Source organism: Heterocephalus glaber, unplaced genomic scaffold (genome assembly GCF_053883595.1).
Source record: "Heterocephalus glaber isolate CG9 unplaced genomic scaffold, H.glaber_assembly_v1.0 deba00001447, whole genome shotgun sequence".
Taxonomy (NCBI): domain Eukaryota; kingdom Metazoa; phylum Chordata; class Mammalia; order Rodentia; family Bathyergidae; genus Heterocephalus; species Heterocephalus glaber.
In genome coordinates this window covers 5,215,420-5,231,391 of record NW_028258299.1, presented here as the reverse complement: position 1 = coordinate 5,231,391, position 15,972 = coordinate 5,215,420, and the positions used below count along the sequence as shown (strand labels likewise).

Below are 15,972 nucleotides of genomic sequence, written 5' to 3'. Positions count from 1 at the left end.
GTCCAGTGTAAAATGCATACACTCAGATGTGAGAGTCTAAGATACAGTTGTTTTATTGCCACTTGGAGGTTGCAGGTATTGTTCTGGCTGCCTTTGTGTGCAGGACAGATGTTGGTGCTTGACAGATGGAGTGTTACTGATAGACTGATCAATAGATTGATATAGTTAAAAGATAAGGGAGGGATTTGATTCCTGCTATTGGGGGAAATGGAGTGTGTCTATAATACAGCTTTTAAATACTTAGTATGGGGGCCGGGGATTTGGCTCAGTGGTTTCGCTGCCTGCTGCGCAAATGCAAGGACCCAAGTTCAATACCCAGTACCAAATAAATAAATAAATAAATAAATAAATAAAAATAAATAAATAATATGCTGCTTTTTCATTCTCAAGTTTTACATTAGCATTTTAATTTGTGGTTATTAGTAGCTATGTACAACTGTTGGGTCTTCAGCAGGCTGTCATTATTAGATAGCATTTAGTTTTTAAACTTTACTTGATCTGGCACCCTGTTGTGCTGGTATTATATAACATAGGCATTGTGTAATTTCCAAATCGATTGCAGGGTACAGTAGTAATGCTATATATAATTGCAATTTTTCCTTTTTAGTATGGGAAAGGAAAGGTCTCAGCACCACAGCATGTTGTATTTTTATATCATCAGGAACAGTATAACTGAAAATAGTGGCTTTCACTATTGCATAATGCAAAAATACATTTAAGATTTTGAAATTTGCATTTGAGAATTATTCTATCAGCATTCAGGTTTGGGGAGATTATGCTTTTTCCTTAGGAGGAATTTTATACCTTGTCTTGCAGACTAAACAAGGGAGACCTTATTTCCTGTCTGTCCTTTGTATTGGGTGGGAGGCATTTTGAAGGGGGCACAATTCTGGGCTATCTTTCAGGCTATAAACTGATTTTGAAGTTTGTAACAACTATCTAAAAAATAGCTATTTGGTGACATGGAGTGAATCTTTTTAAACATTGCTCTTGGTGTTCAGGTCAGGATTGGTACAGGCTTGCTGTGTGTGCAGGCCATTGGTTTTGTCAGTTTTCCTTCTGTTATGTTCCAGCTGTTAGGATTCTGAGTGCTGAGAAGTCTGATACCTGGGTATATGGATTTCCAGCTCCGCCAGATGCTGAGTGGCACTACCTGTGCCCCTCTTTCTTTTCCCATTTCAGCAGGGATCTGATTTCGGTACCTGAGAGGGATATATGGGTGCCCCTTTCAGAAATGCAGCAGTGTTTCTGTAGTATCTTCTGGAATCATTAGAAGTGGTCCATTTTTATGTTACCTCCCCTGAGTTCGTCTGTTGCTTTTTCTTTTGCCCTGTAGGTATACTTATAATACTTGGCTACAGGACTTTTTTTTAATTCCCTCCTGTAATTTTCCTTTTTGCTAAACAAATAATGCATTTTCAAGAATGAAAGTTGAAAAATTCAGATAAGCAAAAGTTAAAAATTAAAACCACTAAATTGTTAATAATTGTTAATAACCACTAATTGTTAATATTTGTTGGATGTATGCTTTCCTTAGTGAATGAGTAGAATTATGGTATTTGCAGCTTTATAATAAGCTTGTTAATGTATCCTGAACTTATTGACACGTCAGTAATTATAAATCTGAACCATGATTGTTGCTTTGTATGCCTTTAATGCTGGGCTCCAGCATAACCTGGGTTATGTGGCTAGCCAAGGAGAATGTAAATAGAATACAGGGATTGTGGATTTGGGTGGGGAAAAATAATCTTTCTTTGTTTTTTGAAAACTAATCTTTATTTTCATTAATTCATTACATTTCAAATAACATTTAGTATTCCATTTAATTATGAAGGCTGGCAGTAAACCATAGTGATAGTGGCAGTACCTGTGATACCAGCATAAATCATAGATACACTTATGTCACATCACATAGAGAAAAAGACCTGAAAATAATGTTTATATTCATCACTACTTTGGAGTTATAGAGTTTATTAAGGGAATAATCTCTAATAAATCTTGTTATTTGATGAGTCAGTTAACAAGTACATATATTTTTATATTGCAATTTTTTTTTCATCTGGTGAGATAGATATGTATTTAAAGAAATAAGATCTTAACTGGGGTAATGGTGCATTGCCTGTCATCCCAGCGCTCTGGGAGGCTGAGGCTCAAGTTTGGCTTAGTGAAAACCTACCTCAAAGTAAAAGCTAAAGGAAAGATTTGGGCACGTGGCTCAATGTTAAGGCCTTTTGTACAGTTGTCAGTACTGAGAGGAGATGACAAGGAAAGGAGTATCTCTGTGTGTTGCCTAGTCAGGCCTCTTGGGTTCTGGGCTCAGTGATCCTCCTGCCTCAGCCCCCTCAGTAGCTGAGTGGGATTTCAGTCTGCTTTAACTTTTATAAGTGATACAATATTCAAAAAAATTTGCTTATCCGTGGTGCTTATATTTTTCTGGAAGGAGCAGCCATACATTTCCTCTCAGGTACTGAAATCAGATCCATACAGAAGTGGAAAAAGTAAGAGGGCACGGGTGGTATGCATCAGCATGCACCCTCGCCCCCTGCCAGCTGCTTTCCAGGAGGGGAAGTTGCTGTCCTGCACCAGTGCTGGGAAACCTTGGGATGGAGACTGCCAGGAGCTTGATTTACCTCGGAGTCTTCACCAGGGAAAGTGTGCTTATGTTTCTTAATGCCAGCAAAGGCAGTAGTTTATGCTGTCTGATGAAACTGTTTCCATCTTTTTTTTTTTTCCTTGGTACTGGGGATCAAACTCGGGACCTTGCACTTGTGAGGCAGGTGGCAGAACCATTGAGCTAAATTCCCGGGCTCGTGTTTCCATCATTTTTAAGTCGAGTGTTCTTGATTCTATCTTTTAAATGAAGCTGGGTCTTCTGTTCCCAGCTTTTCCTATTTAAAAAAAATCAGAATGTTTCCCTCCAAATTAGTGGTCTGGGTGCTATCCATGAAGGTAATTTAAATATTTTTTTTTCCCATTGAAGAACCTGTATAGGGCTGAAGATGTAGTTCCCTGGTAGAGCACTTGCCTTGTGTGTGAGGCCCTGGGTTCCATCCCAGCAGCATGCATGCAGGTGGGCACAGAGAGGCAAGGAGGGGTGGGGGGAAGAGGGAGGGAGGGGAATCTGAGTCCCACACCCAGGAATGCTGAATTGAGACTCAGGTGTTAGGGACCTCTGGCCTTGTTCTTCAGCTCCCGCTTTTGTGGATCCGCATCATCCCAGATTTCATCTTGTGCTTTCATCCCATTCCATACTTTTGCTTTCAGGGTACCGGGAAGGGTGGAAGAACAGAGTTTCTTTCTCTTTGCAAGAATTTGTTTCCAAAAGTTGAAATAGTGTGGGTCTTTTGCATTCCTTGGGCAGAACTGTTACTGTCATTCTCAAGAGGTCAAGTGCCCAGCTAAGCACCCAAAAACTGTTACTAAAGAAGAAGAGGAGAAGGCATATATGGCTCCCAAAAAATGAAGTACTATCAAAATTATTAAAGACGTAGTTTTTTTTTTCCTGCCTAGCTCTTAATTAGCAGTATTTTTATTCCCTTTATTATTTTGAAGACTTAATGGCGTGTTGATGATACCCAGTCGGTGCATGGATGTTTTATGAGTTTATGATTCTGTTTCTTAGAGAATATTTTTATATTGTTTTTCTTTTTAATGTAGTCTTAGTAAGACTTGCCCATTACCAGGCTGTTATCACTTTGTTTAAAATGGAGAAGTCTTAGTTTTTTCCCCTAAAGTTCTGATTTATTTTGTCTCGGCAGATGTTCAGAACATGGTTTTTTCCAAGGTACAAATTTCAAAAGGAGCGTGCTAAAGCAAAGCTCTCATTACATGCTGTGTTGGCCCAGAGCAGCTGTGCTCATTTGTTGCAGTGTGCAGACTATAGTTTCATATAGAAAACACCCAGAACCTCCAATGGCTCCAATAATACAGTAAATAAAATCTTTAATTTTTCTTTAGGAATAATGAAACATTTAGATATTTCCAATACTATTACTTTACTCAAATCTGTGCTAATTTTGATAATAAAAGTGACGGATGGCAGATTATCCAACAAAATAGCCTTATTCAATACTTTTTAGCCTAAGAATATTTTATATATTAAAAAGCAAAATTAGTCCATGTAGAATCCCAAGGAGATAGATAATTGAGAATCATTGGGTAAATGGAATTAATGTTTTCAGATACCTGTTGAGTATTTGTGAAATGGTATTTGTAATTCACAGTGGGCTGGAGCTAGTTAAAATGAAAATCTGAAGTGGCTAGATGTGTTTTATTCTTAGAATACCTGTAGTCTTTAACTGCAGTTAAAGACTTACCTGATCAAACAACAGTATCTGCAGCAGCAAAAGCCAAGATGAAAATAACAGTGATATAAGGGAGAGAGAAAGGTATGGGTAGGACTAGAGAGTTGGGAAACATTTTTTTTTGCTCTCAAAAGTTCATATAAATCAAAACAAATGATTAAATTTGAAGCCCTCTGAAACAGTAATAGAATTCAAGCAAAATAGTAGAATTTATAATGGGGTTGTTACATATCAGCTATGGTATTAGCATTTTTATCAATCAGTCAATAAAATAAAACAATCTTCTCTGTGTGTAACATTGCAGGTGTTCTATGGAAGTATTGTGTGACACGATACAAAAAATCTTTGCTCTTGAGCCTCTTTTATGGGGAGAAATTACACATTTACTCAAAAAAGTTATATGTTAGTAATAGCCAGTGAGTGAGCAAATGCCAGCTGAACAGTTGGTGCCATTGGGGAAGCCACGAAAGGCCATGGAAACTCTGACTTGGGTCCTGGAGGTTGGCTAGGTTTGTGTAGGGCAAGGCAGGGGGAGAACACCTCTGTAGTGGACACAGCACGAGGAAGGGCCTGACAGGGCAGGAGGATGTGCCTGCTTGTGAGGAGGACCAAAGCCAGACAAGGAAAGGCAGGAAAGGGCATCTGTGATTTTCCCTTACTTCTGTAGCTCTGTTGCTCTGTCTCTCTGTCTCTGTGTCGTCCCCCCCCCCCCCCCCCCCCCCGCCCCGCCATTGAAACCTGTTAGTCTGTGACTCTGGTGGTTATAGCTTTAGGGCAGCAAGTCCTGGGTGCTTGCCTTATTATTTGGATGTTGATTTGATTTTTTTGAAGGTGCTTCTCACATGCCTTTTTTCTCCTTTAAGCGTCTGTTACGCAGCTGTGCGGGTGCGTAGATAAAAAATTTAATCACTTAAAAAGAAATATCACTTATGGATTGTTGTGTTATCTGGTAAATAAAACTCAGAAGTAAATTTCTGTTCAACAGAATATCAATCTCAGAAGCAGTTAAGATACACACACACACACACACACACACACACACATGCACACACATTAGATCATGCCATGAGGTTTGTACCTCCAGTTCCATATGGTACATTTAGTTTAATTTTAATAAATTTCCCTTAATATTGATGTTGTGACTGAAATATATATGGAAATCATTCAATCATAAGAAAAAAACTAGTAAACTTTAATCTTCCATTTTGATAACTTAACACAATACTGACAATGAAACTTCTGTTTTCTCACAATTTGGTTATAATTAAGTCCTGAGTCTGTGTGGAAAGTTGGAGGTAAATATTTGAATGGGAAGGAATATTAACTGGATATATACTAGTTTAAATATATACACTAGTCTTAATATATTAATACTGGTCTTAATATATATACACTAGTCTTACAGTGAAGGCATCTAAGATGTAGATGCCTATGAAGTACAGAAAAATAATTGGTGTGGGAAATTTTGCAGCTTGATGCTTGAATTGTGGAACAGTTGCTTGAACAAAATTGAGAACTGCAGCCTACAATTAGCTGTCATTAATTTTGTTGAATAGAAATATGTTCCATTTACTGTACAATCAGGAGCCAGGCTTGAATGAGTTTAAATAGATGAAATCTAAATTAGACTGACAGTCCATTAAACAGCAGCAGAAAACCCGTAAAGAAAATGGATTCACTATGATACTAGTTTATAATAAAATCACTTGCCAAATAAGAATTATAGCCCAGGCGTTGTGAATTCTCATGTGTATTTCCAGTGAGCACTGCAAATTGGTTTGAAGCATTTATTGCAAAGCCCAAGCTCCCAGTGCGTTATTTTCTGAAAAGGAGCAAGCAGTGTTGCTTGAAATCTGCCCTGCAGGATGTGACACCAGAAGATCAGATGAGCAATTTGTTTGTTGTCAGCCATATGGGGAAAGAAGAATTTCACACCAGCCTCCCTGTCACTGATGAGGTTTTTTTTTTCGAATACTGGGCATAGTGTGCTACGTACATTATTTCAGTGATGTCCACTTCTAATCTTTGTGTTAAGGCTCGTCAACATTTCCTTTAGTAATCACCCTCTATTTAATGGAGATTTTATAGTAGAATTTCTTTTTAATTTTTAGATTGAATTAGGGAAGGGTTGTACCTGCACAGTGTTCTCTTGCAGGATATTTTGCATTGGACCCAGGGCCTAATGAATGCTAGGCAAGTGCTGTACTTCTTAGCTACATCCCCACCCCCATCACCAATTTTTGAAATACACTTTCCCCTTAGATTGCCTGAGTTCTCTCTATGGCACATAGATTCCGCATAAACACAAGTTAAAGTCATAAGAGACATCCACAGCATTTAACTGGAGTTTGGATATTAAACTGGATAGAATCATTTTCAGAATAGGGGAGGCTTTTAAAGGAATATTTTTATAGTAAGGTATGGAGATGAGAGTGCCCAAAATGCTCTCCATTTAGGAAATGTGGGTGTCAAATCACGTGTAATGTTTAGCATATCACATAACTAATAAGATATCTGCTGCTTGCAGAATGATCTTGCTTTTTCTGGTCTTACTGGTTTCTCAAGTCCATGTGGCAAGGGATCGATTTAGGAGGGGGTCACACTGTAGCATTATTCTAGAATACCTGTGTCACTTCTTAACATGAGCAAGATCATTATCTAGAGTCAGTCTTTAAGATTATGTTGAATTGAAAGATTTCCTATCTTCTAGAAAAAGAGAAATGTGAAAGTTTCAACAAAATTGCTTTTAGTTTATTATAATGTGCTTTCTTTTTCACCCTTTCTCTCTAAGCCTTTTCTCCCTAATTTAATTTTCCTTGTTAGCAGTGAGGGTAAAGACAGATAAATGTTTGCTAATGTATGTGATCTGTGTTAACACAAAAGTCCATTTAAGCTATGTAGCACTAGTTAGGAATCAGGCATTTCAATTCAGTATACAAATTTAATTATTATGAAGTTTAAAAAGAAACCGGTGATGTGTTACCTGAGATTGTTTTCCCCATTGAGTTTATAATCTTTAAGATGATATAGCCAACTGTTTTGTTAACAGTTAATAGAGTCAAAACACAAAGAAGGGACAGAACAAGGAAAGTTTCAATTACTGAGGTGCTGTTTTCCCAGTGTTTATTTCATTTTGCCTTTTAAGCTCTCTATTAGTACCAGACACTATTAGTACCCTCTCTCTCTGGAAGAATCTACCTAGCAGAAATGTAAAAATAAGCCCCCCCCCCCAGTTATTCCTTAAGGAAATGTTTATAGGAAACAGGATTCTTTGTTGATATTAGTAAGAGTATGGCAGTGTTCTGCTTAGGATCTCATGACCACATTTTCAATCCTTTGTTTCTCATATAAATTCTATTTATTTATTTTTGGTTTTCGTATAAATTCTGAGTATTTACTATGTAGAATATAGTGCACTATTGTTTAGAGTCGAGGAATGGTGCTGGGTTTGGCTGTTTGCAGAAAGGAAACGTAGAAATGGGAGGCTTATTAGAGGCCGTGCAATATGTCAATGCCTTTGGGTGACAGGATTTCAGTGTTGTTTCCAGTGCATATGCACACCCCCCCCCTTTTTGCATTTTGGGAATTGAGGGGCATCTGTATTAACTGGAGAGATGCTTGTGGACTTTTTATTCTGCAATGTTAGATCGACCTCTGGTACTTTTGTGAATGGTTACCAGTAGCAAGGGTAAATTCCATGTAGGAGAAATGGAAAGAAATCCAGAGCCCTTCTGGGGGTCAGTTTCCCGCTTTCACTGCTGGGCCATCCAGCTGTATCTCTGGGAAATCTTTTTGTGAGAAAGGCTTTGTTCATACATGCTTTTTACAAGTAGAGGGTCCTATTGGAAATTCTGTTATAGTGGCACTGCTGTAGAAAGTGTTTCAAAGATTCATAGGTGGAAATGCATTAATGGAGAAGAAATTTCTTTATGGGGAAGAGCAGCACCTGAGCATTGCCTGTGTTGTTGTTCTTTTTTTTTTTGGTACCAGGGATTGAACTCCGAACTTTTCACTTGCTAGGCAGAAGGCAGAACCACTGAGCTATATCCCCGCCCTTGCCTGTGTGTTTTGATGGCAGCTTTAATGCTAGGGCATACAGCGCTGCCTTGCTGTATTAGGGGGTGAGTGTCCACTCCACTTGGAGAGGAGGCTTACAGGGAAGAAGCTGACGGGTTCTTTGTGCTTTGTGATGACAAACTGCCTGCTGTGGCCGGCTGCACTGTGATTTTTACCCTCGAGGGGAGCAAGCTCTTGCTCTGTTTACATAAACCTACTGATTTCCTGAGGATTGAAAAAGCAGAGAGGGCTTTCTTTGCCTTGAGAATTTGCCTTCAAGTTTTGGCTGACTTTCTTTGCCAGCTGAGCGGGTGCTCTGTTGTTTGCAGATGGCACAATAGATTCTTGGGCACAAAAATATGTTGAGGTTGTGAGAAACAGCCAGCAACACTCCTGTTCAATACTGTTGCCCAGATCATGGATTTTATTGCTCCCTGTTCACAAGAAGAGGAGGTCACTTAATAATGTGATCCATTCCTATGCAGAGGTATGGTTGGTAGAGAGCAAATCACAATATAAACTCATGATTCCATTTCCAGACATTGCTAGTGAAGAAAAATTAGTTATCATAAGTTGTTTGGAATAATTGATATTGATGGTGATAGCCTCCATTTTTCTGGCCTTTTTCAGGCGTGCTGATTTTAAGATTAAAAAAATATATATTTGCCCTGCAGCAACTGGTTATTCAACCTGGTAAATATGTGTTTTAATGTGGGTAATTTTGAAAATGTACATTATGTATTTAATAGATTGCATTAGCTTTGCTTAGTTCTTTCAGGACTGCTACCTTTCCCGAAAAGAGAAGGCTCTTTGTATTTAAATACCATGAACAACAAAAGGTGTCTGCAGCGGTTGTGTTGGCCACAGGGATTGTCAGGTCAGGGATCATTGATCAGCTGAACTAAAGCCAGTTTTAAAACCAGCCTTAAACAGTCCACGCAGTCATAAGTTGCATAAAAATCTTGCCAAATCAGTTTGGCTTTAAAAGATTCCTGGGCATACATTCCAAGTAAGATTTTAATATCGCTCTCACCTTATGTTCTTATCCTTCCCTTTCCAAATAAACCATTTTATTTTTATTTCAACTATAAACATTTGTATAAATTATTTTCTTAAATAGCTGCTTGATTAATGAGATGGGGGAAGTACTTCTTATGAGTATTTGACCTTAATTTAAGTTGTTTTGAATAACATTAAGAGTAAAAAATGTAGATTTTTTGTGTGTGTGCATGAGACTTGAATTCTGAACCCCCCCTTTCTTTTTGGTATCAGGGATTGAACTTGGGTCCTTGCGCTTGTGAGGCAGGCAGCGGGACCACTGAGCTAAATCCCCCCCCCCTTTAATAGAAAGTATTCTCTTTTTGTTAGATCACCCTAATTTTTGCAGGACAGTTATAAAGAAAAAACTGACTCTTCAATAATTTTTAATGCTTTTATTTTAAAAGTGAATTAGACAAATCAAGTCAAAACAGTGTATTTCCCCTCATGATAATTTTGACATAACTTGAACAATTATAGTTCATACTATCCTTTATCTTAGCTGTGCTTTGCTACTGTTATGTCAAATAAACTCTACATTTTGTCACTTAATTTTGTAGTACTGTTATCTGACTTTTTCATGTGTTTCAGAGTACTGATAGAGGTTGCTTGACACAACCACTTGTTTTACAGATTATTATTCTAGTGTATTGGGATCTCATCATTTTTGACAGTTTGGGTTGCCATGGTAACTGCTTTAAACAAAAAGCTATTTATCGGAGACTAGTCATTAATAAGTAGCCACTTTCCACACATCAGGTCTGAGAATCTGCTCTCTCACACTGCCTTATCCCTGGTGGCAGCATCCCTCAGCCCAGCTGCCTAGAAAAGCTGAGGCAAACAGACCCTAGAGGTTGTTGTGACATGCTAGCATTTTCCTCTCCTTCCCTTCTCCGCCACACCCTGGAGTATTCACGCTAATTGTTTTCCCTGTCTGTAACTTTGTAGTAGAAAGTAAAGAACATAGCTTCTCTCTCCTTTTTTGGAAAGTCCTTTTAATGTATGAGGTAATAGTTGCTTTCTGTCTTAGAGTTACAAGGGTTTGTAGTAAAAGTGATTCTGATGATTCTAAAAAATTACACAAAGCTTTTGTGTATCTAAAAAGGATCAAAGTTGTACATAGTGTTCACCAAGCATCTGTTACTGAATTCAGCTCTGTCTTATGTCCTTGGTGTGTCCAGGGGATGTAGCCGTGAGTACTGTTCTCTGAGCTCCCAAGATTGACGGTAATGTGGACAATGCAGGCCACCTGACTGCCAAAAGTGAAAAAACAGGGAATGTAAATTGCTAATGTTGTATAAAAAAAGGGAGGTGTTGTCATTTCTTTGCAGAGGAGCCATGAGAATTTATTCCCTCTGCTGCTAAGGTAGAATTAATTCCGAGATTGGTCTGATCAGGAGCTGATGGGATGAAAGAGGACTTGGCAGTGATTGGTAGAAGAACTGGTGCCTCTTTTAGAGAATTCGACCTAGGAAAGGAGTGGCGTGTAGGTTTGGGACCAGATCGTGGCTTGCAGGAACTTTTTTTATTTTTAAATCACTTGAACCCTACGAGAGTGGAAGTCATTAGTCAGGAAATGATCTTTTGTTAAATAATAGGCTGTGATGGTGTTGTGTCATCAAAGAAAACTTCCTATAGGAGGTTATAGACAAGTGCATGTTTGTGTTCTGGTTGAGTGAGATAAATATATAAATGATATCTAGAGATTTGGAATACAAGAAGTGAGTTCAGAAGTGGCTAGAACACAGAAATTAAGACTTTGGGTCACTTCTAAAGCGGAGCTGTAGGGGCCGGGGATTTAGCTCAGTGGTTTCGTCACCTGCTGCTCAAGTGCAAGGACTTGAGTTCGATCCCTAGGTACCAAAAACAAAACTAAAAAACATAAAGTGGAGCTGTAGTTTTTAATCTAGGGTATTTGGCTTGTTCTGTTTTTACTTAAATATCGGATATGGAATATAAAGAAAAGTAGTCGTTTTGGTGGGAAGATCTCTAGCTTGTTGTTTGAGATGACTAGTTGTTAAATGGATGTTACCTGGATGTTGAAGCAGCATTATTCAACATCTAGGACCCTGAAATAACTTAAAAAGCTCAGTTAATAGCTCATTTCTGACTGCTGCCGTGCATAGATTCAGGGATTGAATCTCTATTGAGTCCACATCTAAGTAAGATGCTAGTTGGAGACTTTTGACATTTAGACTTGTCTTTTTTCTTATGTGGTTTTAGCATACAAAGGACCCAGTGTCCTGCAGAGTGTTTCCTGAAGGGTGTGCCATTCAGTGAGGACTTTCTTCATGATCAGTCTTAGTGGGTCTGCTAGTGCTTGTGGTAGGCACTGGTCTGTCCATTGGAGAGATGACTCCAAATCCTTGCTCCTTTCTCTTTCTTGGCTCTTAGCGCATATGATAAATGAGACAGTAGAAGAATTTGCCTGTGTTGTCAGGTATGTGAGTTAGTCTCAGACACATTCTTTCTGAAGAGTCAGGAGAAAGAATAAGATGAAAAACATTTTCAGTGTATTATGTTCACTCTCTCTAGAAGGTTTGGTTGATTGGGGATATCTTTACTTCTCAGTAAATAATATGTAGACATTCCTGTCCTAAGCTTTATAATGATCATCAGTTGTAATACGGAGTTTTACATTTCTATCGACACTGCTTTACTTAAAAAAAAATCATTGCGTAGGGGAAGTGCGCAGTGCAGAACTAGGGATGGAAGCCAGGGCCTCTTACATGCTGGGCAAATTTTCTACCGCTGAGCTATAGCTTCAGCCTGGCGCGCGCCCCGCCCCCCCCTTTATTGGTATCTTAGCATGACATTTAAAAAAAGCAATCTTTTAGACTCCAGCTGTTGAGAACATCAATAATAATTGCCCAGCTATTGCTATATCAAATGTAATTTAAGAAATGTTCTTTCCAGAAGAAAATATAATTTGGTTTATTTCATTCTGTGATTGGCTGCCTTGGTTTTCTTTACAGTTAAAAAATAAAATTGTGTAGGTTGATAAAGAGATTAGTTTTCTTCTTTTTTGGTTTAGGTGAAAAGGTCGTTTTAATAACATAATCAAACCAGTCATCTTTGGATAGTCTGTTTCCTCACAAAATATCAATTAAAAATAAAGTAGCACTTGGCAAAGCCATATCTCTTTGTGAAGACATGAGAGCATCTGCCTGAAAAAGTCATTGCTTATTTTGTCTTGTGTGTAATCTTGAGCAGGTAATTCCTTTTATCTACATTTCTTCATCTGGATGTGGATAGTCCTATGGGACCAGCCTTCCCCTGCAGAGTGGGATGATTCAGACTTAATCAGGTTCTTTAAAATTATCAGAAAACTGCTCAAAAAGAAGCAAATGAGTATTTTCCTTTAATTTCAAGTTATTTGTAGTTTAGTATCTTTGGAAAGATTTTAAAAAATATTGTGAAGGGTATTGGTGTCATTTATTTACTTATGCAGTGGTTTTATGGATTCTGTCTTTGTACCTGTAAAGGTAAATGCCATTGTTTTAAAATTTTTTTTTCTTTTAAAGACTGTGTGTATATCGAGAGTCGGAGGCCAAACACACCGTATTTCATCTGTAGCATTCAAGACTTCAAACTGGTAAGCATTTTTTAATGTGCTGTTCCTTTTGCTCTGTATCTTTTGTTTCAGGTTCAATTGGCTGTCTGTTTTGATTGCTTTTCCATCACTGTTGTTGTGATAACCAGTCTACTTTCAGTGCTGACTGCTTCTTGGCGGTGCACTGAGAGAAGGCCATTGCTGGTTTCATCTTTTCACTTTTGTAACACTCAATGCTATAATGCTTTTATATTGTGAATGGTATTTCTGACGTATCTATTGCTTTAGAAGCTGTTTTGACAATTTCAGATTCCCTTGAGTTTTTGAAGTAGTTTGTTTCTTCTCAGCCATTGTTAAGAGCCTGATGTCAAGTTAGGAATTAACTAGTAGGGGAAATAGTATGAACTAGCCAGTCACTAGTTTCCTGTGGTCTTCTATAATTTTCTTTGATAATTTTGTTGGGTATGGAGTATACCTTGAACCTGTTTTGGGGGTCTCCCAGAGGTAGAATTTGGAAGGAGGCATAGGTATTGTACTTTCTGAAAACTTTAGTGAGTACATCCATGTGGATATTGCCCATTGTGAAATCTCTGGGTCTTTAGACCAGTGGTTCCTACATTTTGGGCCTTGGGTTGCTAGATATCTGTAAACATTTTACACAGGTCTGCAAATAAACATTCTCACTCTTAAGTACATAAGTGTACCTTATAGGTGTCTGTAAAACTATTTTTCACATATTAATATATTTTTTCAAGATTCACTTTTAAGAACAGTACACAGTTAAGAATCACTATTATATATTTTCTTCAACCAACAAATATGTGAAATAATATCAAACTAGTATGATTTGGGAATCTTCTGAAACAATTTGGTCTTAGGATAGGATCCTTGAGATGGTGAATCATTGTCTCTATCTACTCAAGTATAGATAAATTTGAATCTATTAACTTTGTAGAGAATGTGTATCAGTAGCTATGAATGTCCCATTTTCAAAACCCTTTGTAAGTTGACAGTATTTGTGTTCTGGAAAATACTGTATGTGGTATTTCAGTGTAAAGAAAGTAGTGTGGCCTGAGAAGATCTTTAACTCTGCACCTCCTTTGTCTCTTTTTATCATTTTCAGTGGTCCCAACAATCCAGTTGTATATTATGACTTAGCTAGTTAAGAAATTGCTATTTTTCCTTGTTAAAGGGAATCAGCGGTGCCACTTAGTTCTCAGATTGATTTATTCTTGGTGGGCTGCTTATACTGTCCCTAGCTGTTTTGCATAGTAGCCTTGCAGTTTAATCTTGTGAATCTAATGCTTTATGTTCAGTTTTCATTCCAGTATGAATTTTAAACATGTTTAGAGGTCTTTGCTCTTTATGTCTTTCCTTACAAAGATTCTTTTACAGATACTGCACTGACACCTGAGAATATGGGAGGTGGCCTTGTTTCCTGAAACATTTTATTTTGGTTGTGGCTGCTGTTGCTGCTCTTTCCCTGCTTATCTGTGTGTGTGATTTTTCCTAAACCCAGTGCCAATGCACCATGGAAAATATATAGCCGTGAAATAAAATTGCAAAGATTTTTCTTATACCTATTAGATTCTGAGCCCCTTGAACAGGTTTGGGTTTGGTGTTTTTTTTGGGCACATTGGCAGGAGCCTTTATGTTTGAACAGCATTTCTTATGCAATGTTGAGCATACTGTGATGGTTGCTGTTCTGGGCAGAGTTTCCTCCTGAGTTACAGTAATTGCTCAGGGTATTAACAGCAATAAAAGCTGAAGCTTCTGTTGTCAGTATTGGTCTAGTATAGCACATTAAAGCTGTCTGCAGAGGCAAGTGGGAAGGGGAAGCAGGGGGCAGTAGATGCCTTTTCTAAGTCACACTCTGCTACTTAGGTTTTGTCTGAGGCTCTGTACTCAGCCACGTACCTGTAGTTGTTGTGTAAGAATAATGGGGATGATGAAATATTTGCTTCTGGAAAAAAATGTAGTTTTCCCTTCTCTTTGACTCTCTGTGCTTCTTATGAAAAAATAACCAAATACGTGAGAATAATCAAGATTTTTTCCTGTCTAGTTTACCCAAGTGATAAGGGAAAAGATGAGCAGAAGGAAATATGCTTTGTTTCGCCACAAGATTTTAAAAAGAAGAAATTAGAGTTGGTTTTGCCTGCAGCAAGTAATGTGGCAAGTGCAGCAATGAAAAATGGAAAGAAAAACCCAATAGCTTTGAAATGCTGAATAATTACATATCTTATCTTTTTAGCTGTTGTGAAACAAAAATGTTACTTTGGGATTGTAACTGAGAGATATTTCTTTGTTTACACCAGAAATCAAAGTTAACCATTTTTCTATGGTGGATATTAGAGAGCAAGGCATATTTGGGGGCTGTAAAAAGCACTGGGCGATGTGCTTTATGGGACACCACATCATCATAGATGTGATGATTGTAAGGTAAGATGACAGCGTTACAGACAGTAGAGCTAATGAGTGAGAAGTGGGGTGGGGAGACATCTTCCACAAGTCATGGGTGTCACAGTAGCATGATGCCAGCTGACTGAACTCAGAGGCCCCAGGCAACATTTCATGAACTGGCTCCATGGAAGGTGAGAGCCTACATTTTACGTGCAGTCCTGGGGTATCATCCAGGGCCTGCCACTACATTCCCTTAAAGTCTGAGTCCATGGCGTAAAACAGCCACCTCTGTGTCCTGGTTTATGTCTTTGATCCAGCCAGACCGTTCAAACAGTCTCCCCTTCATTTTCAGAAATTTCCCAATTTGGATGCTAGGTCACGTGGTCGTCTTTTCCACAGGAAGGGGATCCGTGGCTCTGTTCTATTAAGGTTGACCCATTCAGAACTCATAAGGCCTCTAGTATCCCACACTGCTAGATTTATTTATAGCACACACTTCCACAAGGGTAGGTAGAGGCTGCCCTAGTGCAGAGTAATTAAGTTCCAAACCAAGCAGAGGTTTTTAAAGGTAACATTTTCAAGGCAGGTGAATTATGTGTTCCATTAGGAAGCTTTCATTCT

At 38.3% G+C, this 15,972-nt stretch overlaps 1 protein-coding gene across 9 annotated transcripts in view; it reads left to right on the top strand.

The window, feature by feature from the left end:
* Rere (arginine-glutamic acid dipeptide repeats) overlaps positions 1–15,972 on the top strand; it is a 385,951-nt gene that overhangs the window by 160,213 nt on the left and 209,766 nt on the right. For all 9 annotated transcript variants that reach the window (XM_004863671.4, XM_087214426.1, XM_004863673.3 and 6 more), the window contains one exon: positions 12,923–12,993. In XM_004863671.4, coding sequence (XP_004863728.2) covers positions 12,923–12,993 — 71 coding nt within the window. The remainder of the gene's footprint in view (positions 1–12,922; positions 12,994–15,972) is intronic.